At 44.6% G+C, this 23,587-nt stretch overlaps 1 protein-coding gene across 2 annotated transcripts in view; it reads left to right on the forward strand.

Moving 5' to 3' along the window:
- Positions 1 to 23,587, forward strand: part of Creb3l2 (cAMP responsive element binding protein 3 like 2) — a 108,745-nt gene that overhangs the window by 52,948 nt on the left and 32,210 nt on the right. For both annotated transcript variants that reach the window (XM_047561868.1, XM_047561869.1), the window contains exon 2: positions 10,035 to 10,251. In XM_047561868.1, the coding sequence (XP_047417824.1) occupies positions 10,035 to 10,251 (217 nt within the window). The remainder of the gene's footprint in view (positions 1 to 10,034; positions 10,252 to 23,587) is intronic.

The raw sequence follows: 23,587 nt of genomic DNA on the forward strand, positions 1-23,587 counted from the left end.
ATGCCATGATTTTTCCCTTAAAAACTTCACATCTCCTTTAGTTTTTTAGTACCCGGCATCTTTGGCACTGGGTCCTTAAAAGCAGAATTTCTGTTGTAAAATGTATGTACTTATTCTGAGAAGTCCATGGGGTTGTCTGGGGAGGCTCTGTTAGTCACCCGTTTGGGGAGCCTGATATTTGTCCCTGTTTCTCTGTTGCAGAATCTGTGAGGTAGAGAGTTCAGCCTTCAACTTTTGGATTTCATGTACCACTTTGGATCTGTTTTTTTTAAGTTAGAATAACCAGAATGGCCCAGATGATTTCTAAAGTTTTGTCAGGCTTCACTAGTTAGTTAGTTAGTTAGTTAATGACTGTTGCCATAACCCAGAGAGTTTCTGGAATGGAAAACACTAGATTTTAGTTATTCAAGGTTAGGACCCCAGAGCTGCAAGTGGTGAATGTCTAACTTTGTGTCTTCCCTGAAGGACATGAGGGAGGGCCCTGGCCTGTTGGGATAAAGACCAAATGCTGATAATGCCAGGTGTGTGCTGCGGGAGAGGGAATGGGGATGCTTTCTGTTGAAGAGGGTGGAGTGAACGGGAAAGGGGAGGCTTGTAGCTGCAGAGCGGGCAGGAGATCATTAGGAGAGACTGACCAAACAGCCTCCACATTTACTTATATAGTGAGAACGTAAAAGGGAAAACTCCAAATTGAAGGGTAAACAACAGAAGGGATATCAACACGGGAAAAAACACCAACCTGAAAGATCTGCTTTAGGGAATTTAACGGGAAGAGAGTAAATAAGAAACTTAAATCCATGTTAACTCCAACTGTGGGGTGTTTGGGTTGAAATTGAATCAAGCTGGAGGCTCTAAAGTGTGGGAGGGCTAAAAGCAGCCATTTTGTTGAGTGTGTAGGACAGTGGGGTGGAGGAGAGACTGAAGAGCCCTGCTGTGTTGCCCGCACTCCCGTCTGAGAGCCACGAAAGGGGACTAGACGTTGGTATGAAGGTGGCTGCCACTCCCAGCATTCCAGGTCTCCCTTGCTCCCTCCCCAGGGATGGAAAGAAGAGAAATGCAGATTCTGTTGAGCAGCTGGCCTAGCCCTGAGTTTTGAAGGGCTTTCCATTTGTTTGTGAATTCAACTACCAGTTATGGCACAAGGAAGAAGCAAGAGAAGGACTCAAGGGATGGTTTGAGTTTCTCAGAACAGATCAAAGAAGACTCCAGGTTTCTGGACAGCTCTACCTACTCTAAAAGGATCCTAGGGATTTCTTCCATCTGTACGAGGAGCTTGCCTTGCTCTTTGGCCCAAAGTAAAATCTGCAAAGCATTTCTTTTTAACCATTAGGAATCTGAGCACTGAGTTCTCCATGATGATTAGCAGGCAGGGTATGTGTTGGAAGTGCATGAAAAGGAGAACCAGAGACCGGGAATCCTATCCTGTTCCTCTCTATCCCACAATCCCCATCCTCTGGGTAATTCTCAATCTGTGAAGACCAGTGGCGGCAATGGTGTGGAAGTGTTTTGTCCTGTGTGAAGCACTGTGTGTTGGGAGGTGGTCTATTACTCTATTTTCTTATCATTATTTTTATTTCTGAGGAGGCTGGTTGGACACCCTTGGGCCATGGAAGTAGAGGCCCTCTGCCCAGCTTGGTTCAGAAAAGGACTAAGAAGCACATTTTGGAGATATTTGCAGTTATGGATATAAATGAGCCAAGAAGCAGGCAGATGGATGTGTTTGTGCTAGCTAAATGAATCTCTCTGCACCTTTGCCAGCAGGAGCCACCTATGGGGAATCTTTCCCTTAATCTCATTAACCGAGTTGTTTGTATTTTAAGTAGACATTTTTTTTTTCTCTTGTCACTTCAAATTCTAAGAAGAACCATTACAAGCCATTCAGGATGGGATTGCATTTGGAGAAAGTGCATCATTGCTTGCTTTAATGATGACAAGATTTCATATTGGTGCATATTCTTGAAGCAAGTATCATATGTAAAAATTCACATTTATGTGATAAATAAATCGAGGTTGACTTTAAATAATTTTTTTAGAGCAGTTTGAGGTCCACAGCAAAATTGAGCAGAAAAGCACAAAGATCTCCCACACCATCCTCTTGACTCTACATACACATAACCATATCCCCATCATCCGCAATTAAGGAGACACTGTCTCAAAATAAAAAATAAAAAAAAGGGCTTGGGGTGTAGCTCAGTGGTAGGGCACCCCTGGGTTTAATCCTCAGTACTAAAACAAACAAACAAACAAACAAAAAACCCCCATGTGCTACACTGATTTGCACCTCCCCTTCCCCTGGCCCCAGGGTGATTCCTTTTACAAATCATAGAATATACCTTTAAATAGTATCCCCCAATGCCTTTATAATTTGATTAATTTTAATTTTTTTTTTAAACCCAAAGAAAGGTGTATCTGTTTACTACCAACCAAGGTGTGTGCGTTTTGGGAATGTGCTCTTTAAAAGGCAATTTTTATTGCTGCTTGTGAAATTTCAGTAAAATAAGTATTACTTTACCAAAACTGAAACAACCCCTTCCCTCGGAAAAAAAAAAAAAAAAAAAAAAAAAACCTGTCCCTTTCATAATAAAAAGAGCCCAAGACCCAGCTTTCAATAATTTTCATTTAGGGAAATACATAGTGTACTTCAATTTTTGTACAAGAAATGAATCAGGCATGCTTGCAGTTTCCTGGTAATGGGGTTTGACTTGTGGGCTGGTGTTTTTCCTTGTGACTTTGACAAAGTCGCCTTATTCCTGCTGCTTGCCACTGGCTGTTGCGGGTGTTGCAGGGACCCGAGTGAGGGCCTCTGTGGCCCCACGTCTTGGGGGCGCCACCTCTGTCCTTGGTGGCAGCTCCCCCCACCTTGTTTCCCTGGAGGGAGGCCTTGGTTTCCAAGGTGAAGTCCAGGCGTGTCCTCTGAATTGCTTCTTGTCAGCTTGCCCCGCCGCATTCCCTGCTTCTTGGCTCCAGTCTCGGGGCTGCTGTGCTCCCTGGGAGGCTCCTAACTGCCGAGTTCTGATGTTTTAGTATTAAGGGTTCTTCCCCTGGCTGACCCGAGCCATCTCTTCAGCCACAGGCCCACAGCACAGGCCTTCCATTCCTGTTTTCCAGATGGCAGGATGGGAAAACAGGACATTTGGGGAGGCAGAGTGGAGTCCTGCTGCCGGCTGCTGAGTTCCCACCTGGAACCCCGTCATCTGCAGCGCCTCCTTCACTGTCCCAGGGCAGGGGCCACAGGAGCAAATGGAAACAACCCATGGAGGAGAAAGAGGGCATTCTCCCTCCTCCTTCTCCCAAGCGGGAAAGCTTTGTAGCTCCGTTTTATGTTGCCTGAAACGTTTTGGAAAATTATAGGGTGTAGCTGAATAGTTGTTAGCAATGACCTATAAATATTCCTGCGTGATTACTACTATCTCTGCTGGCAGTGCTGAACCTCTGATCCATGGAACCCCCTCCCGTCGGCAGCAGACCTGAGGGGTGGGAGGCCTGGGGGCAGGGCTCGTGTGTGTGGCTGTGGGTGCGTATGTGGCTGTGGCCAGTCCAGAGCATTAGGGAGGTTCTCCAGAGGGGCCAGGGGTCAAAGAATGGTGATCACTCTCCACTCCACTCCATCGCCCCTTCAGCAGTTCACACACACACACACAGAATTTTACAGAGAAGGAAACAGAGTCCAGCAGAGGCCACTGACAGCCAGTGGAGTGCAGAGCTAGGATTAGCATTTGTGTCCTTGCTTGGTCCAGTCCTGCCTGCCTTCTTCCACCAGAGAGGCCTTTCAGACTGACCACAGGAAAGTGACCCAGCCCTGGGATGTTGGGATGTGCTTGATGAGTGCTTCCTAGGGGGCACGGGAATGTGGCCCAGATAACTCAGTTGGCAACTCTCTTTACTTGACTGGCCCTTTTCCATTTTTTGCCACCCCTCACCTGGCACAGGCCTCTCCCTGCTGAGTGACCCTCCGGGGTGTGTGCTATAAGGAAGCAGCCAAGTAGCTCTGTGTGCCAGTTATTAAACTCAAGAGTCACGAGTCCTTCATTTTCTTCTTACCTTGTTCCCCTTTCTTCACACAATGACCTGCAGTCTGGGTCAGTCAGTAGCAGCAGATCATAAGCCACGCCCCCTCAAAGGCTGCCTTGACAGTTTGTTAGTGACACAAATGCAAATGCTTCAGGGCTTTGGTAATTTTTATAATAAAATAAGTAATTCTTATAGGGTTAGTGATTTCTACTAGTTTATCTGATTTTTAAACTCGAATATACATTTGAAACATTGAACAGCATCAACCTTTCATTGTTGGGAGGCCTACGCTTTAATTCAGATCTGTTCTCTGTTCACTGAGGTTTTGCAGAAGGACCAACGGATCCAGGTGAGACAGTTGTTGACTGCTCAGGAGAGGGTGGAAAGTTTTCCATCTTAGGTTTCATAAGGTATTTAGGGAAGGTATTTAAGGAAGGGGATGAAAGGAACATCAAAGAAAGGTAACAGTGTGTCCCATTAAGAGATACTTATTCTAAGGATGGTGGCTGTCCAGGAAAAGACCACTTCAAGCTATGTCTATCTAGGATCACTTTAAAAAAGAAATAGATCGTTGCAGGAAAATGAAAGAACACCCTAAGAATAATGTGAGAAGTCCGTATGCAAGCAGAATGTATTGTTTTAATTATGTTATCTTTTAAAAAAGACTTCCAGGATTGCTAGCCAATGAAGAGTTAGGTGCCTTATGTGCATCATTTAGTTGAACCCTCAGCACAGTGGCCTGGTGTGATTGCCAACCTCACGTTACAGGGGAAGACACTCAGCTTAGAACGTGAAGGTGTCCTGCTCATGTTTGCACAGCACGGAACCAGGAACTGTCTGGCTCCATAGCTGTATTGCTACAGGGTCCTACCGAGACCATTTGAGTTGGAATCAAAGTATCATCCATAAGAATAAAAGGAGACTAGACTTTATAGTTTGTTTGGGGCCAGGTTGGAGGATATCGAATGCAGGGTCTTTAGGTAATGGGGAGATAAGATCCTGAACCCATTCTTAAATTCTTAAAGGAGTTTGCCCAATGTCTTCAGAGTTGGCTGAAGAGCATTCTTGTTGAGAGGTGGGGGTTCAATCCTATCCACAGATTTCTTCCAACCCAGAGCTTCTGTGATGTCACTTTGAACCCTTTGGCAGAAACTTGCTTTACGAGCAAATAAGTATCTCCGTCCTCCCTGCCGATGGACCACAGAACGTGATGCCAGGAACCTCTGCACCTCACACCCCCTGGCATGTTTCCACACCGCGAGCGTGGAAGCTCGCCTGTTCATAGTGGCTGGGCCACGTGGATGCTTTTGTAGCATTTGTAGCTGGCAAATCGCATGCGTAGTGGGTGGACTGTGAGTTTGCCTTTGTCTGGCGTTGGGGACTGACTCCATGGAGGAAGCATGTAGCAGAAAGCACCTGGGATCTGGAACCCCCTGCTATGGCCTGGAATCTCACTTCCACCTTTCACCAACAGTGCAGCCCCAGGTAAAGTAGCTAGCTATCCTGAGCCCGTTTTCTCATCCATCCAAGAGAGTGTTCTCCCTTGTGGAAAATCGTGTGCCCAGGTTCCTGAAAATCTGATGTCAAACCCTCCATTCATCAGACAAAACCTAGCACCTAACTCTGTCAACGTCATCATCAACGAAAATCAACATCCTATTCTTCCACTTATTCAGACCTCTACATGCAACTGCATTGTGAGGCTCACATATCTCTTTCCTGGGAAAAGTGATATGGGAAAAGTTTAGTCGGCCTGAAAGAAGAGGAGCCTCATCCAAGGCCACTTGTTATGTGACTAAGATCTTGGACTGTGGGTTGAAAGCCAACCCCATAGAGTAGTCATAATCGCAGAGTGAGGAAAAGGCTCTGAAAGTCCTTTGTGAACCCATAAAACTTGATTTAAATATTTAGGCAGGATAGCAAAATATTTTCATGTCATTGTCTTTGCAGGAATTTAATTTTTTATAACCTTTGAATACTTTGTGAAAGTGTTTGCAGGATTCAGAAGGGATCCTCTTTGAGGCTTGCTTTGTCCCTTTCTCTGTTTTTTGACAAGTATACCTCTCTCTATTAATGCCACAGGTTGGCATTAATGATGAGCTGATTCTGGCCTGAGCCTGCACCCACAGTGCAGTGTCGACATGTCTGCTGAGCCCTGGAGCCCACAGCTGCCAAGAAGACCTAAGTGGTGCCATTTGGCTGGCCTGAGTCACAGTATCTGGTTGGCACTTGTTGGGTCTATCTTTTAATTCATAAGTCTTTTCTCTGAATTGATTGCTCACCTCTGCTGAGTTCCTCAGAGTGGGTGACTGGGTAGGTTCAGTTGGTCCTTGCTTCTGGGGAGGTTCTTTTCTCCAGAGAGGAGAGTATGATAACACACTTGATAACAACTGTGAATGTTTCAGGACTGTCTATCATTAGAACTAAATTGTTTCATGACATGATAATTACTATATCTTCCAAAGTAGGGGAGACTCTGGGAAGGTTAGCAGAACTAGAGAAGGTTTATTATTGGTTATCCAGGAGATGTTCATGAAAACATTCATTAGTGCTGCTCAGGACAAAGAAAACAGAATGTCAGCAGAGTAACCCAACCTGGGCAGCTTTGCCTTGCCTCTGAGTAGAATAGGATTCCAGAGGTTTAGCAGAGTCAGCATAGTTGGCTAGGCTTGACGCTTTATTTCAGGGGACAGAATTGTGGCTCAGATGTGGAGGCCCTGTGAGTTCATCTTTTGCTTTTGCATTTTCTGTTCTGTGTTATTTATTTCTCTTTTTGTTACCTTAACTTGGGTCTTAAAAGAAACTCCATCAAATACTGGAAGAATAGTCACCATCAGTCAAGCAGTAGATGTGTCTTTGGGGAGCTACTTAGGGAATCAGATGCTGGCTTCAGATTATTGTATAATCAAGAAATCTGGTTCTAATCTTAGCCTTGCTGCGGTTCTGCTTCTTCCTGCTCAGAGAGTGATCTAGATCGGCAGCTTTACCTGGAGTTAGTTAAAGTGAAGGACTTGGGCCCTGCCTAGCCCTGTGTCAGAATCTGTCTTAAGATGCCCAGGAAATTCATATGCCCTGCCTGAATGATGAACTCGGGGATAGCATTTGGCAGCTGTAAGGTCTATTAATTCTCCTTTGACCTTGGGCACATCTAAACTTCTGGGAAACTCCTGCTGGTTTTGGAAGAGGGTTGGTGAGTGGAAGCAAAGTCAACCTTCAGTGGTCAGAAAAGAAGTGACCGCAGAATCACAGGTGTCGTGCTGGTTTCAACATGCAGATGCCTTTGACATCTAATTTAAAATCTCTGAGGGTCGCTCACGGAATGTGGGCATCTTTTAAAAACTCCCTTGATGTTCAAGCATATTTATTACAATATTGCTCATAATAAAATTCCTTTAAATGTTCAAGAGGAAACGAGTAGAAACAATGGAATATAATCTGGAAGTTTAATAATTGAAAAAGAGCTTTATGTATAAGTGTGGCTAAATCTAAACACTGTTTTTGAAAGAAAAAAGTTTCAGGAAGATGTCTGAAGTATGGTCCTATTCATTTAAAGTGTAAAGGTCACATGTATGTAGTGGGAACATACTTATGTAATGAAAGTGTCTAGACCAGGACAGGAATGATACACACCAAGGTCAGGTTAGTAGTTCCCTTGAAGAGCGAGGACGTGGTAGGGATGGGAGCTTCGGCAGTCCCTTCATGTATTTTGTCTCTTAAAAACTAAGATGTGGGGGAGGGAGAAAGGAAGAAAGGAGGAGAGAACAAAGAAGTCTGCAGTAGCAAACATGGAAAGTAAGATTCTTTGAAAGGAATGAATATGTGTTGGTGATACTACTCTCTGTAATTTTTCTGAATGCCTGAAGTGTCTCATTATAAAACGATAGCCCTCAACTCCCCTGGGAACTGTGCAGCAGGCAGTTGGAATGGCTGCCTGAGATACTCCCAGTGACCTTCCATTTCTGTGTGTGCCCAGAGGAGGCCCCCAGCTCCTCTCGCCCTCACAGACACCCCCACCCAGGGCCTGCAGCTCCCCTGCACTCTGTCCTGATGAGCTGCAGCCTTGCCCTTGATGTCAGGGAAGCACACCCTTCAGACCCTGTAGGACCCCCGCTGCAAGGGCCTCCTGTCTGCTGTCCATCTTTCTCCTTTAGTAAGAGTCTCCTGTCTGCTGTCCGCCTCTCTCCTTTAGAAAGAGGCTCTGTCCTGCAGCTGTCCTGAGCTTAGAGCTGGTGCTCCAAGGTCACCTCCCACCTCCTTTCCTGCATTCATTTTCCCACCTTCGCTGGTTCAGTTCCTTGGTGGGACTTAGTTGTCCTTGTGAATCCCAAGAATTGTCATTGCTTACCCCCGTGTCACGGTTAGCAGTCAGTTCTCGTGTTGCCGCGTCTGCTTCCTTGACTTCCTTTCTACACCAGAGATGTCCCTGATGTTTAGTCATGAAGAATGCTAAGGAGGCAGAAGTGGCAATAGCTGCTGGTGCCCAAGTGGATGTTAAAGTCGTTATTTTTAATATACTTTATAGAGGTGATTCTACACAGGGATGATTTTTCTGTCCCTTGGGGACTTTTGGCAGTGTCTGAAGACCTTTTTGGTTTCACCCTTGGGGGAGTGTTGCTGGTATCTCGTGGGTGAAGGCCAGGGATGCTGCTGAGAATCCTACAATACACAGAACAACCTTCCCCCCTCCTTCCCTGCAAAGAATCATCTCGTCAAATGTGTCAGTAATGCCAAGGTTGAGATGCCCTGCTCCACAGATCCCAGTATCAAGAACAAACTCCTATTGATGAGGGAAGGTGGAGTTGCTTCATCTCCTTTAAAGTGGGACAGTAGGACAAGGGATATGGGAGTCCCATGGATTATATATAGACTCTTCCTATGTCATGTCCATGGCATGGTGGAGGCCAGAAAGTTCATGGTATTGGAGGTGGGAAATGGGAAGTGATTAAAGAGTTAGGGGAAAACTGGGGAGGAACATAGTCTAGATAGTGAGGAGAATAGAAAAAAGGTGCCTATGTTGGTCAGTTTTCTGTAACTATAACAAATGCCTGAGATAATCAAGCTGTGAAGAGAAAAGGTTTATTTTGTCTCCATGATTTGTTGATCCCATTGCTTTGGGCAAGGTAGCACATCATGGCAGGGAGCACATGGCAGAATATAGTTGCTCACATTGTAGCTGAGAAGCAAAGGAGAGAAAGAAGAGACCAGGGTCCCACAGTCCCTTTTAAAGGAATGCCTCTGGTCACCTGAGGACGTCCCACTATCCCCTACTTCTTAAAGGTCTCATCACCTCCTGGTAGCACCCGGGCTGGTGGACAGGCCTGGAATGCATGGGCCTTTGAGGGACATTCCAGATCCAAAATATAGCACTGCCTCTATGCTTTTGAACTTGGCACTTTATGGTAATTATATAGAAATGTAGGGTAGCTTATTTAAAGATATTACCAATGCAGAATAAGGCACATGGTCATAGCAGTGGTGCCCAGTGAATCAAGTCCTCTCCCATCCCACCTGTCTGGAATGGGATGGTGTCATTCCTCTCCTCAAGAGGTAGAGTCTACTTTCCCGTCCCATGAGTCTGGGCTGGCTTTGTCACTTGCCTTAACCAGAACCATGTGGGAAGAGGGATGCTGTGTGACTTCCAAGGTCACTCATTTTCTCCCTCATGGAACATGTCTGCTGCCATGTGAAGTAGCTTGACCTGATTTCAACCTCCTTTGAAAAGGATCCAGGGGTCCAGGGGTCTCAACCCAGCAGAGCCTCCACTAACGCTCCTGCTCAGTGAGAGTGTTATCAGGAAACACAGTGAAATCAGCTCACCCCCACCCCAGACAACCGCCCAGGAGTGAGAAACAATAAATCATGGTTATTTTAAGTCACTAAGTGTTGGGGTGGTTTGCTTGATAGAAATAGACAGCTGGACATTGTAGGTGGCTTCACATGGAGCCATGGTCCATGTATTTGCCTCCAAGTGTGTGTAAATATCAGATCATGGTTAGGAAAACCGAGTTCTTTGTTTCTTGCAGCACTTCTCAGAACTTCTGGATGAGTTTTCCCAGAACGTCTTGGGTCAGCTCCTGAATGACCCTTTCCTCACAGAGAAGAGCGCATCGATGGAGGTGGAGCCGTCCCCCACGTCCCCCGCGCCCCTCATCCAGGCCGAGCACAGCTACTCCCTGTGTGAGGAGCCCCGGGCCCAGTCACCGTTCACCCACGTGGCCACCAGCGACAGCTTCAACGACGGTAAGAGCCCAGCGCAGGGGAAGCACCTGGGACGCTGGCACCTTTGACTCTGAGCTCCTCGACGGGGTGGGTGTGAGTAGTGTCACCATCAGCACCACGTTAGCCAGATGGCTGCCGTGTGCAGGGCCTGGTGCTTGGGCTTGGGAGAATGCCAAGAGGCAAGGGGCATGTTCCTCTATGCTAGAGCGCGTCCCTGGGAACTTGCTATGACTGAATAATAGCAAGTTATTATGAATGTGGCTGCCTGTGGCTTGGGTAGCTGAGCAGCCATATGCAAATCAGATTGGCCTCTCTGGTTGATAATTCCCTCCCGTCCAGCAAGTCCGTGGTGTCAATAAATTGTGTTGTATTTTCTAAGAAAGAATTTTTGTCACTACTCTTCTCCTTAGAAGCTTCTTAGGCATCCTCTTAACCCATTTCCAGCAGGTTCCATCGACCCCCTGTGTCTGGGATCTTGGTGAGTGTTCCTAGACTTTCCCATTGGTCTGGGAATACTAGACCAATCTATCATGCACATCAGCAATGCCATAAAAATGGTTCTGGGTTTAGAGAAGCTATGAGATTCTGATCTCTACTCTATAGGCCTTTCATTGATGTATATTATAAATTTCAAACTCTCCAGGGCATACATGCCTTTCTTACTGAACTGTGTTTTGTTTTCCTAGGGGGATCACCAGCTATTTTAGTATTTGGAGTGTTTCTGAAGGTCTGTTTTCTGTTCTCAGCTCAGCATATGATGTCTTCCTCAGACGAGGATGACATGGGGGAAAGGTCACCAAATTGACCACCTCCGGTTTTTGCCTGAGCATTGTCCTCCCACTTCTTGTGCCACTGTGTGCATGGCAGCACCTTTTACAGGTGGCTACCTCCAGATCTAGTTTCCTCGTGCCCCCCTTTAGTTAACGGCAGCTGCTGTGGCCATTTGAATAAGGCGTAAGGAGGTGGAATTCCTTCTCCAGTGGAGTTCACGGATCTGCTGAGAACCAATTCTGGGACCAATAAAACATCTTATCTTGGAGCAGAGACTGCTGTGGGTGGTAAAACTTTCCATCTCAGTTGCATTCTTCCTTTGAAGACAGCTACACTGACCAGCAGGCCAGGAAGTGTGGCCTCGTGTTCTCAGTGAAAGGAACGCGGGATCTGTTAGTGGTTTCTTTCTTGCTGGACCCTGATGGAGCCCTAAGTATAAGCTCAGATTTCTGCCCCCTGGTAAGAGTCTAGATGCATGATCCCTTCATCTTTTTTCTCTATAGTTTATCTTTTTTTCAGCTTAAGAGCAGAACAGGGTAAGGGGAAGCCTCCTCCTTTTCCTCTTTCCTCTCCCCTTCTTCTCTTCTGCTGCTCCCTTGCTTTCTTATTCAGATTGCTTTCAGGAATGACTTTGGTTCCTGTCATCTGTTATGACTATATCCAGTCATCCTCCTCATCTCCATAGCATTGTCTTTATTACTATGACAATATACCATAGCACGTTATTTAAAACTTATGATTTGCTCATTTCTAGAATTTTCCACTTAATGTTTTCAGAACATGATTGACCTTGGTAACTGAAATGTGGAAAACAAAACCACAGATAAGGGGGGCTTCCCTGTTCCCCCTTTGTCACTTCATATGGGAGAGCTGTGAAAGTCAGCCCTTCTGGGTTTCAGCTTAGATAGATTCAAACAATCTGCTACCTTAGTTTTGTTATTTTACAAGTGGATGTTAGCTTTTGATGAGTGGACTATATGACCATTACAATTTCTTCCAATCCTTAGGTTCTCTGTGGAGATGGCTTTTTATAACAGTTGTACCTGCCTTTGCTTAAGTTTCCCCCATGTTTTCTTCACTGCTTTGCCTACATTATTCTACACTTCCTTTGATGCCTCCATTTCCAGTTCTGCTTCTTTGGGGAATTCATTCCCACTCTCTTATCTTGGTTACCTATTGCCGTGTAACAAATATCCCCAAAATTAATGGCTTAGGACAATAACAATCATTTATTACTTCTCATGGTTTCTGTGGGTAAGTACTCAGGAGTGGCTTGCCTGTGTTTTTGGTTCAGGATCTTTAATGAGGCTTAAATCAAAGGCAGACTAAGGCTACAGTCAACTAAAAAACTTTCCCCAGGTAGAGGTCTGCTTCCAGGATGGTTTGCTCATTCACACAACTGGCGAGTCAGTGGTAGTGAATTGGTTGCTCTTTGTGTGGGTCTCTTCATAAGGCTGTTTAGATGCCACCACATGGTGGCTGACTTCCCCAAGAGTGAGGTATCCATTGCAGTGCCTTTTCTAACTTCGCTAGAGAAGTTGTTCCGTTGGTCACAAAGGGCAGGGCTGATTCATTGTGTACAAGTATGTGGCTACCAGGAGGTGAGAATCCCTGGTGCCATCTTGGCAGGTGACTACCACACCTCTCCTCACAATGAAGTCTGGGAAGTGACTTTCTTTCCTGCCTGAACTCTGACCCCTTGTTATCAGTGCCTTACATTGTTGCCATTCATTCACCAAGAAGTTCTTAAGTTCAGATATAAGACCCTGGAGGACATACACAGAAAAAAAATTATTCTTTGCTCTCACACAGTTTATCAAGTGGGGAGAGTAGCAAGGTATAAACAGTGTGTACAGATGTTAAGCATGTGCCAGCAGTGGTGTTCAATGTTATGTGCTCTGTAGTCACGCCTGGTTTCTAATCAACTTCTCAACTAACTAGTGGTGGGCAGATTACTTATCTTTCCAAGCCACCGTTTCTTTATGTATAAGACCAGAACAATAATGACTCCTTTCTGTCTTCTTGTGAGGATTGTGTGACATACTTCAATGCCTAGCCCAGGACCCGACTGATAGGAAGGATTGTGTTCTCACCTGATGTTGCCATTGTGATTATTTAAAACCAAGAGCCACGTTATGGTTTAGATGTGAGGTGTCCCCCCAAATCTCCTCTGTTAGTGCAGGAATGTTCAGAGGTGAAATGATAGCAAGAGCTGTTACTTATCATCCTTGTTCGAATGGACTGACTGGGTGCTAACTGTGGGCCGATAGGTTGTGACTGGAGAAGGTGGATCGCTGGGTGGGGTGGTTCATCTTCCCTGCACCCCACTCCCACTTCCTGGCTCCATGAGGAGAGCAGCTTCCCTCTGCCATGCCTGTCCCCCATGACACTGCCTTACCTCAGGCCCACGGCAGTGGAGTCGGCCATCTGTGGACTGAGACCTCTGATAATCATGAGCCAAATTAACTTTTCATTCTCTAAGTTGTTCTTGTTAGGTATTTTGGTCATAGTGACTGCAAAAGATGACTAAAACAAGCTGCAAGAGGACAAGGGGACCTTGGGTGTTCAGGAAGGCTTTGTAGAGCATTTCAGACTTTACCAGCCTGTGTTCTACAGAGAACTCTAGTGGTTACTGAGCTGTTCAACTTACTAGTGGATTACTCTGTTTTCATTGGATCATTCTTTTTGTCAGTTAGAGACAGTGAATTTACCTTAGAGTATACTCTTCTAGAGGACAGTGACTAACTGCAGACCAGCTGGAGCTGATTCCTTAGGACCAATATAAATAGAAATGTTTCCTTAAAGAGTCATTAGTCAATAGTCCAGGATGTTCTGTGGAATGAAGATGTAAAATATTTCACAAAGTTTGTTAGATATTCATTTTTGTTTCTATTTTTCCCTCAAATCTTGAAACAGCTCCCCATTGTTCTCTAGGATGAAGCTGACCTCGTCATGTGGCTTTCGAGAGCCTCTGTGGTCTGATCCATCACCCTTTCCCACCTGGTGTCCTGCTCCCTGTCCACATGACCCTAGCCTTAACTTTTCCACTGCATACCTTTATTACACTCTTGCACTCTGTGGCCTTCTTCCACCTTCTGCTCAACCCCACTGGTCAGTCTCCCTCCTCTCAAGACTCAGTCACTCTCCCACCTAGAAGTGGCCCCTTCTCACCATATTTCCATAAAGCTTTCTTTGAATAGAGATGATTACATTTGTTCTTTAATTTTAGTTGTCCATGTAGTTATCAGTTCTCTTCCATATTTTGAGCTGACTGAGGTCAAGGACAATTTCATGTCTCTGGCACCTTGCATCGTGCCAGATAGAAGTATTTTATAAATGCTTTATGTTCATTTTTAGATCAACTCCATAGCTATTTTTAAGTACCTACCTTGTGCACTATAGTTACTGATACACAGAAAGCTAAATCAGAAAAAGGGATAGGAAGTTGGGGAGGAAAGAGTTGCAATTTGAATTAGGATAGGCAGGGAAGACCTTACATTGAAGGGGACTTTTGAGCAGAGATCTGCAGAAGAGGGAAGGAACAAGGTGCATGTCTCACACAGAGCTTTAGACAGAGGAAGCAACAAGTGCAAAGGTCCTGTGTCAGAATGTGATGAGAATATGTTGGTACCCATATTGTGTTAGGACAGTAACTGAGGGGGAGTCAGCCATCCAGCAGCCTTGCCAATGAGGGTTGGAAGCGGTCTCCACAAACATGGCAGACTAACTCTGCCCTTCAGTTCCACACTTGTTGGTTGAATGCCTACTGTGTCCAGCACTGTTCTAGATACTTGTGGGACACAACAGTGAAACCTAGGTCTGCCTATGAGAAGCTCAGAGTCTTGTGAAAGTGCCGTGTTATCCAACCACCTTATCAGACAGAATGGAGCAATGTCCCAAGAGGAAATTAATCTGTGTGAGTTCCCGCAGGGAGAGCACACTCATTGAAGATTACAGGAAAAGTTGCAAGGGGCAAAATTTCACTTGGACCTTGGAACACTGCCCAGACTTAGTCCCATGGCAGTGGTTGGAGGGAAGCAGATGGAGAGCAGAGGGCTAGGACACTGTTCTTTTGCAGTAAGATCCCTAGTGAAATGACTGAAAAGAAGCAGAATTCCACAAGTTCAGGGTTCCTTTCTCTTTCATGATGTCGCTAATTGGTTTTTCATTTTTCTTCTAATCAATTTAAATGCAACATAAAGGAATCATGGGTTCCACCTATGCTAATGGCTTAGAATGGGGATGAATAGTCAGTGGACGTTTTCCAGGAAGCCTTCTTATCATGAAATCCAAGCATACACCATTTGCACCTTCTGTTTATAGATTCTGTGCTGCAACAGACTGTGTTGGTCATTTGTTGAGCGCAGGCAGGGGACGTTAGATAGATTTTTCAGAATTTCTTGTCTACAGTTGATTTTTGTTGAAGTACCAATGTTTTCTCTAAGCAGTTGCTATTTCTGATACTAGAAAAGGCATTTTTAAGTAAAAGATAAGAAATATGACTAGTAAGTGGTTGATAAGTATGAATTCAAAATTAGGCAATTGACTGGTTGCAGGGGGAACTCCCCAGCTTAGCCTTGTCCAGGTTTAAGCTTCAATGACTTTTGTGGGTTTTGAGGATGGGCAAATGTTTGGGAGCAGAATTACATGATTCATACAACTATAACTTAAGCCAGAGGGTGTGGGGTATGAGGGTCCTTCTCTGTCAAAGCAGGTGATCACCCTGACGGAGTAGTGCAGTTGCTATCTAAGTAACATATAAATATGCAGTGTTGAGGGCTAGCTGTTTGCATTGGGTCTAATATTCTTGATTTCTTGATAATAGCCTGAGCAAAAAACTAGGAGTGCTTGCCTCTAGTGATACAGTGAGCAAGTTTTTCGTTGTAAATGGGAAAGCCTGTGATTTAGATCTCTGTCTGATTTTACTTAAATACAATTCTGTATTTGCTTCTGATATGGTACACAGGTAGCAAAGGCTTAGTTTGTTAGTTTTCCTTTTTCCTTCCTCTTCCTTCCATTCCTCTCTCCTCGCTGCCTTCCACCACAATGCTTCCTTTCCCCCTCTTCCTTCTCTGCCCTCTTCCTCCTATCTTTACTTTCTCTTCCCCCTTCCTTGCCTGAGCCCCAAGGCAATCATATAGGGAAAATGTAGACACTTTTCTCCTACCATTCTGTCATGGACTGCATCAGTCCCCTTTAGTGTGTGATAAATATGCCTGACAAGAACAACTTAGAGAAGGAAAAGTTTTAGTTCATGGTTTCAGAGAATTTGGTCCATCATGTGCCAGCTCCAAGTCTGTAACATCGTGGTGTGGCCCAGAAGAGCTTCTCGGTTCGTGGCCGCTGGGAAGCAGAGAGCCTGAGAGAAGAGTAGAGCAAGGTGTAGTCCTCAAGGGCACGCTCCCACGGCCCACTTCCTCCAGCCATGCCCACTTTCCCAGTTACCACCCGGCTGTCCATTTGCATTATTAATCATTCAGATGGATTAATCCACTGATGAAGTTGCACCTCCCACAATCCAGTTGTTACTTAAAACCCCCTACACCTCTGATCCTTGATGCACCAGGGACCAGGCTTCCAACACATGAGGTTTTGGGGGGACATTCCAGACCTGAGCCATAGCGTGGATCTCAGATGAACTGTGCATTCTTTAGATGAGACAAAAGCTTGGGCTGTCTACATTTGTTGACTTTTTGATGAGAGCCTTTCTAACTTTTTTTTTTTTTTAGATTCTCAGAAGAGTCCGAGACTCAAAAAAAAACCAAAACAAAGCAAAACAAAAATATTAAGAAACGCTGGTCCAAGGTTCCCTAGGACTTATCTGTTTCAGGGGTGATTTGGATGGTAGATTTCTCTGAAACACTAGAGCTAAGAACTTCATGGGCTCAGCCATCACAGAAAGCAAGTCTAGGGATGTAGGCTCACCCTTCCTCACATCCACCACAGAAATGGCCTCCCGCCAGCCACCCACTTCTTATAGCTGGGATTGTTAACCAGATGCCAAGAGGCCTTTGTGTTTTAATGAAAAAAATGAAAATCAAAAGGAAAAAAGAAGTGAGAAGTTCACAAGAGATAAGCAGTATCTAATCCAGTAAAATGTTTGTGAATTTTTTTTTGAGTGTGTGCTTTGAAAAATGAAAACTTATATTTGAATGGCCAAGTCTTGCATTTCACAACATGGAGGATATTGTTTCTAGTACTGGATTTTAGTGGTGTTCCTTTGTAATTAAATTGAGATACTAGACATTTTGCTCAGCTTTCCTGTGACTGACCAAATACCTGAGATAGTCAGTTTATACAAAGAAAAGTTTTATTTTGGTTCACAGTTTTGGAGTTGTTAGTCATGATCAGTTGGCTCCATTGCTTTGGGCCTGTGGTGAGGCAGAAGCACGTGATGGGACAGAACTGCTCACCTGATGGCCAGAAAGAGGAGGAGACAGCTCCTGAGGTCCCCTTCAGTGGCACACCCCAGGGACCCAAAGTCTCCCACTGGCCCCACCTCTTAATGTTTCCACTACCTCCTGATCGTGTCAAGCTGGGGACCAGTCCTGTAGCACTTGGGCCTTTGGGGACCATTTAAGATACAGATTGTAGCACTAGACATGCATTTTCTTTGTTTTTTGATTTCAGTGTTCTTCCTAAAGAAAAAAACACAGTGCTGGACTAGGGCCATTCAGAGAGAATTAGGCATTTCCCTGTCCTCCAAGATGATATTAGAACCAAGTTAAAATACATGTTAATTATCAACAGATATTAGCATTCAAATAGGCTAACAGAGAAATAATCTAATACCATAGCTGCATCACACCTAAATCTAGGTGGCTTCTTTCATGATGGATCAAAAAAACTGGATTCAGAATTGTCCCAGGTTTACAGAGAATGGGCCAGGAACATAAATAGTAACCATCTCCCTTCAGGTGAGTCTGTTTGGGTGTCTAGGGCTTGCAGGGACCAGGAATGACAGGGTGGGCCAACTTAGTATGGATACCCTAAATTGATGGAGCTGATTTCACAGATGGGCATGAAAATAGTCATCTGTGAGCTAAAGGTGAGCAGATGGCGCTGGTGTGAAGTCACATGGGGTAAATGGGACAGCTGGAGGAGGGCAGGGACTTGGGATTGCTCACTACGTGAGGGAAAGCAGGACCTAAGCAGAGCAGGCTGGTGGCGTTTGGAGATAAGAAGAGGAGTATAATGGCTTGTGGTTGCTGACGTGAAGCAGGGGGGGCGCACGCAGATCTTGTCCAATGAGAAGTCTGTCACATTGGTGGCAAAGAAAGCATGGATTTTGAGATGATTAGACAAGCTGGCAGCAGGATTAGCCCGAGGTTGAGTATGTTGGGAAAAGGGGGTAGGAGTGAGTCATAGGACACTTAGGTTCTGCTTTGCAGTGTTAGAGGGATCTGGATGTTGACGTGTTCCCAGGAAGTGGGACCTGAGCATAAGTCACAGAGATGAGGTGAATAGCGGTATCTTCATCACATTCAGCTGTGACAGGAGCATCAGTCTGAGTCATCTTGGAAGGGGTACACTCAGGTGGGAAAGGGAAGTATGTTTGTCATCTATGGATAGGCTGAAGGAAGAACCACGCTGTGCTTGGGTGGGAACACAGGCAAAAAAGATAATGGTGCTTTCTTTATTAAAAAGAAAGAAAGGGAAATGACTCTTTGCCTAGCCATTGAAAAGCTACAGCAGTAAAAGAAAGCAATGCTTCCCAGTTCTCTAACAATTGAAAATACTTTGGTTATTCCTGAATGAGAGCTCTAACTTAAGTGAAGAAAAATAAAAACGTGGGCATTTCGTGTTTATGTGTGTGCTAAATAAATCTTTTGAAATCAATCACTTGTCCTACAGGTACTTATTTTGTTTTCAGTCTAGACACATTTTCCAGAGGAGAACCTGAGATGCTAAATGCAGAACCCTAAGTGCAGTCTTGATCTCTAGAGTCAAATTGATTTGAATCTGGGCTCTGCCACTTAACTAATACTGTTATGTAGGATGAATTACTTAACTTTTATGTCTTTTTTTCCTGATCTTTAAAATAGGAATAATAATAATACTTACCTCATAACATTATTGTAGGGACTAAGTGAGTCAATACTTCCTGAGCATTTAGAACGGTGCCTGGCAATTTGTAAGCACTGAATAAATATAACCTATTATTGTTATTGCCTTTGTGTGGCTCATTGCATAATTAAATACATAATTTACCAAAGGCCATAATCAGAATAACAAGAGCCAGGGAAAGAGCTTCTGCAGCCACAGCACAGAAAGAACATGGGAGGAGGAAGATGCCTGAGAGAAACTGTGCTGATCACACAGGTTGTGATGGGTGCCTGCCATATAATAAGCACTCAGCATATTTCAGCTATTATTGGGTGATCTTAAACTAGGATTCCTCCAGAAACATTGGATTTAGTCTCTTTTCTTGTCTGTAAGATGCGGGTAATGGTGGTACTTATCCCCACATAATTACTCTTAGGACTAGATTAATTAGTATCCGCGAAGCACTTAGAATGATTTCCAGCACATAGTAAATACCTAATTACTGTAAATGTCCAGTAGCTTTATTAGTATCAATACTTCTTCACAACATTCAAGCTCAAAGTGATTTCAGGGTCAAGGTGCTCAAGAAGGGGACCCTGGGCCTATGGGCCCCTAACTTACACAGAATGGCCGCTAGTTTTAATATAATTGATATTTTATACTGAAGTCCTAACTTCCCTCCCTAAACTTCTAGAACCTATTTTTTTTTAAAGATATTTTTGTGTGAAAAATTGGTCAGGATTTGTCAGCTCCTTTGAAATATTCAAAGGGCAAACAAAGCAGTTGAAGGATTTCGATGGGACATGCAAATTTAATTTATGAAATTTCCTCTTTGCTTTACAGGTGTTATATAAATCATAAATGGATTATATTCGCATTTTCATCATATAAATGGTATTTGCCTTCCATGATTTCTCATTTTAAGAATGACTGACCATTCTATTTTGACATGTTGTGTGTGTGTGTGTGTGTGTTTATAAAGACACTGCCAGTTCTCAATTCAGGATTTCTTCTCTTGGTTGGTTTTGCAGGAATCAGAGCCCATTCGGAGCACTTTTCTTGGCAGAGAATGTGGAAATGATTGAGGATCCACATTTTGTTACTGTTGTGTTGCCTTTGAGTTCCTGCCTTTTTTTAGCTTCCTTCCCACTTGCTGCTTTGGGAGTCTTGGCGTCCAGCCCCCTTGCTGGTGGCTGCTGTCTCGTCCCTGATGCTAAGGCCTCGTTCCCCACTGTAGACGGTGGCTTGTTTCCACTTCCTTGCTGAAAGCCCAGGACGATGCTGAAGAGATGTGCCATTTGAGTTTGACCTTTGATAGGAAGCTGCTGGAACAAACCGGATGATACAGCGCTGTTTTCTCGTACTCCATAGGATGCGCTACTATGCTGGGGCGTTTTCCATCTGAAATGATGCTTAAATGTGTGTCAAAACAATTCAGAAAAAACCTTTTTACCACTAGTATCTGAACTTCAGGACTTGGAAATTATGGAATATAGTGTGTCTACTGACTCTTGCTTTTATGATTTAGCCAACTACTCAAATAACCAAGGATAATTCTAGTTCTAAGCCTTGGCGGCCCTACTGATGTTTTTGCCAATAAAATTAAACTACAAAAATAAGGTCATATGGGGAAGTCATTGTTCCTATGCCTCCTTCGCTCTGTCCTTTGTTAACCCCCTCTCTCAAGGTTATATTTGTCATTTTGTTTTCTCTGATTTGATACTTATTTCTGTTGGGGACAGAGGATAAACCTACACCGGGTGGTTCAGAATGAAAACTCTTCTTTAATTTCAACAAAACTGGAATGCTGTTCTTACCACCTACTTTCTGCTCTCTTTCTGACTCTGAAATCCCTTTTTTTATGATGTAACTGGTAAGTCTAATCAGCCAATCTACAAGAATCTATTGATATGATTCACAGTTAATGATTTAGAGGAACTGTTTGGGATATCAGTGCAGCTATTTTGTAATACACTGTGATGTAATAGATTTAATTTTTGTTCAAACATTCAGCCATATTGCTTCAGCTAACAAGCCATCACAAACCCTAGTACTTTAAGAAAAGCCATTTCATTATTGTAGCTCACATGTCTGTTCCTTGCAGGGGGTTGGCTAATATTTGTGGGGGTCAACTGAGTGACAGCTAGGTTCAGCTAGATTCTCATCTCTGAGGCCAGCAAGGAGTTGGCTGCTCTTGGCCAAGCTCCTGTGGAGATAGCTCTCATCTATGTGTCTATTATCTTTCTCCTGGAATCAGTAGATTTTCCTGGCACATCCTTTTACTAGTGGTGGTAAAACATCAAAAATAGAAGTGCAGTCTTAACAGCATATTTCAGGGATCTACTGTGTTTAGAATTAATGTGCAATTGACTAAGTGACGTCACATGGCCAAAGACATGGAAAAAAGAGAGAGAGAAAATGAAGACTTGGAGCCAATAATGCAACTTCTTTACATATATTAAGGTGGCCATCAATTTGTGTAAGTCAAGGGTCTGTCAAGGGCCCCTTGAGCTTCGCAGGCTTCCTCCAAGCAGCAGAGCAGGCAGGCGGGGCCATGCCCACGTGTGATCACTGGGGGTCGCAGTTTCCTGTCACAGGCAGTTTAGAAATGCATAACTTGTAAGAAGAAAGTAGCATGAGTTCTGAATGATCAGCCAGATGTGTGTTTAGTATTTTGGGGTATTTCCTTTTGGTTTCTTCATTAATAGTATATTATTATACCCAGAATTTCCCCCCTGTAATATTACATTATAAACCTTTCTTCGGATATTAACAAGGCTTTTTAAATGCAATATTAATGTCTGAATGAATATTCCATTGAACAGATGCATCATAATTGACTTAACCTTTCCCTTGTTCTGTAGTGTTCTGGTTATTTCCAGTGCTTTGTGATTATAAGCAAGGATTCTACAAGCGTATGTATGCATGCACCTTTACCCACATGTTGAATAATGGAGAGAATACTGGCCAAACACAGCAATCTGGGCTGTGCCACTAATTTGCAGTGTGATCAGGACTTGAATGTCAGTTTCCTTTTCTATAAAATGATATCCTTGAACTCTATTAGTGGCCTTAAACTTCTAACTCTGAAAGTATCAAGATTGTAGTGAAACCATGAAGCAAACACCAATTGTTTGTCCTCAGAAAAGGTCAGGAAAGTGGAGGCGGCTTCCTCGGTCTCCTCACTTGGAGGAGCTCCGTTCCCTTTGAGAGAAGAGGTTTCCTTCTGCAGTTCAGGTGTGCTGCTCACTCTGCAGTCTCTACTTCCTGAAAGAGCAACGATTATGTTTATGTTTTTAAATAGGGCTATAGGACACTGAGCATTAAGACATAAACTGTCCCGGCTTAGTTTATGGCCACGTGCACACTTTGAGAATGGCTTCCCTGGATTGGAATAACTGACTTCCTCACCTGTCTTCACTTTGTCTTACAATTTTGCATTTACTCTTTTGCATTTATTTTCGCCTTCTGTTTACCTGGTGACTTAAGTTGGCCGCAGTCACCTTCCTTGGCCTTCTCTCACGGTTCCCTGGTAATGGCATGGGATGGCTTCTCAGGGATGCTTCCTCCTTGTTCTTTTCAGTTTGCACCAAGGCTGTTTTTCATTTGCTGTCTCTCTTCTGGCCTCTGCCACACACCAGCATTGCTCAGTTTGGATGGACTTTGAGTGTTGATTTCAGGAGGCAGAGGCCTCAGTGTCTCACTGCTGAGTGCAGAAAGTGTGACCTGTTCCCCCTCCAGTCCTTCCCCATCTCTACCCAAGTGTGTCTTCTTGCAGCACAGTCTTCTAGTTCCCAGGTTCTTTCGGGAAAAGGATTGGGCTTCCTTTGGCCCATGATCTAGCTGCTTCTCCAAGCCGAGCTGGGATCCTATCCGGCGAGCAGAGTTCTGTGTGCAGTACAGTGTGGTCTCCTTCCTCTGCGGCCATCAAAAGGCCCTTTGTCCTCTCCTGCCCGCTCCTTCGCCAGGATGTCGCCCACACCCTACGGATGACGGAAGCACCCCAGGCACCACAGCACTCGGCAGCATAGAGCCCTTGCTCTGGGGGCGAAAGGCCACAGTGTGAATGTGAACCTGACTTCTGGGATTGGAGGGATTGCTGTGCAGTACGATTTTAATCACTGTGAGCTGCGGCTCTCGGCTGCTGCCTCCACCGTCCCTCCAGCCCTAGCAATGACTTTCAGGCGCCTTTCCACAGGAAAACTGCAGCCAGGACTCCAGTTTCATAATGTGAACAACTCTGTCCCCCAAACAGCAGTGGGTCACTAAGCACGTGGGTCGTGTGTCTAAACCCTTCCATGAAGCAGACCCTTAGCTTCCCTTTCTTTACGCCTTCTTTTCGTACGGGTGGTGTCCTGAGGGACGCGGCCTTTGGGAAGCCCTGGCTTCCTTTTTCTTGTTCTGCGCCTGTTCTCAGCCTCCCTGGCCTTCCTTTCCGGGCCCCTCCCCGTTTTTCCAGTTCTGTGCTGAGGTCCCCCCCTGCCATGATTCCATGGTGCTTAGGCTTCCAGGAGAACGTGCGGCTGAGGTGCTCTGTGTC

The sequence above is a fragment of the Sciurus carolinensis genome, chromosome 8, assembly GCF_902686445.1.
Source record: "Sciurus carolinensis chromosome 8, mSciCar1.2, whole genome shotgun sequence".
Classification (NCBI taxonomy): Eukaryota; Metazoa; Chordata; class Mammalia; order Rodentia; family Sciuridae; genus Sciurus; species Sciurus carolinensis.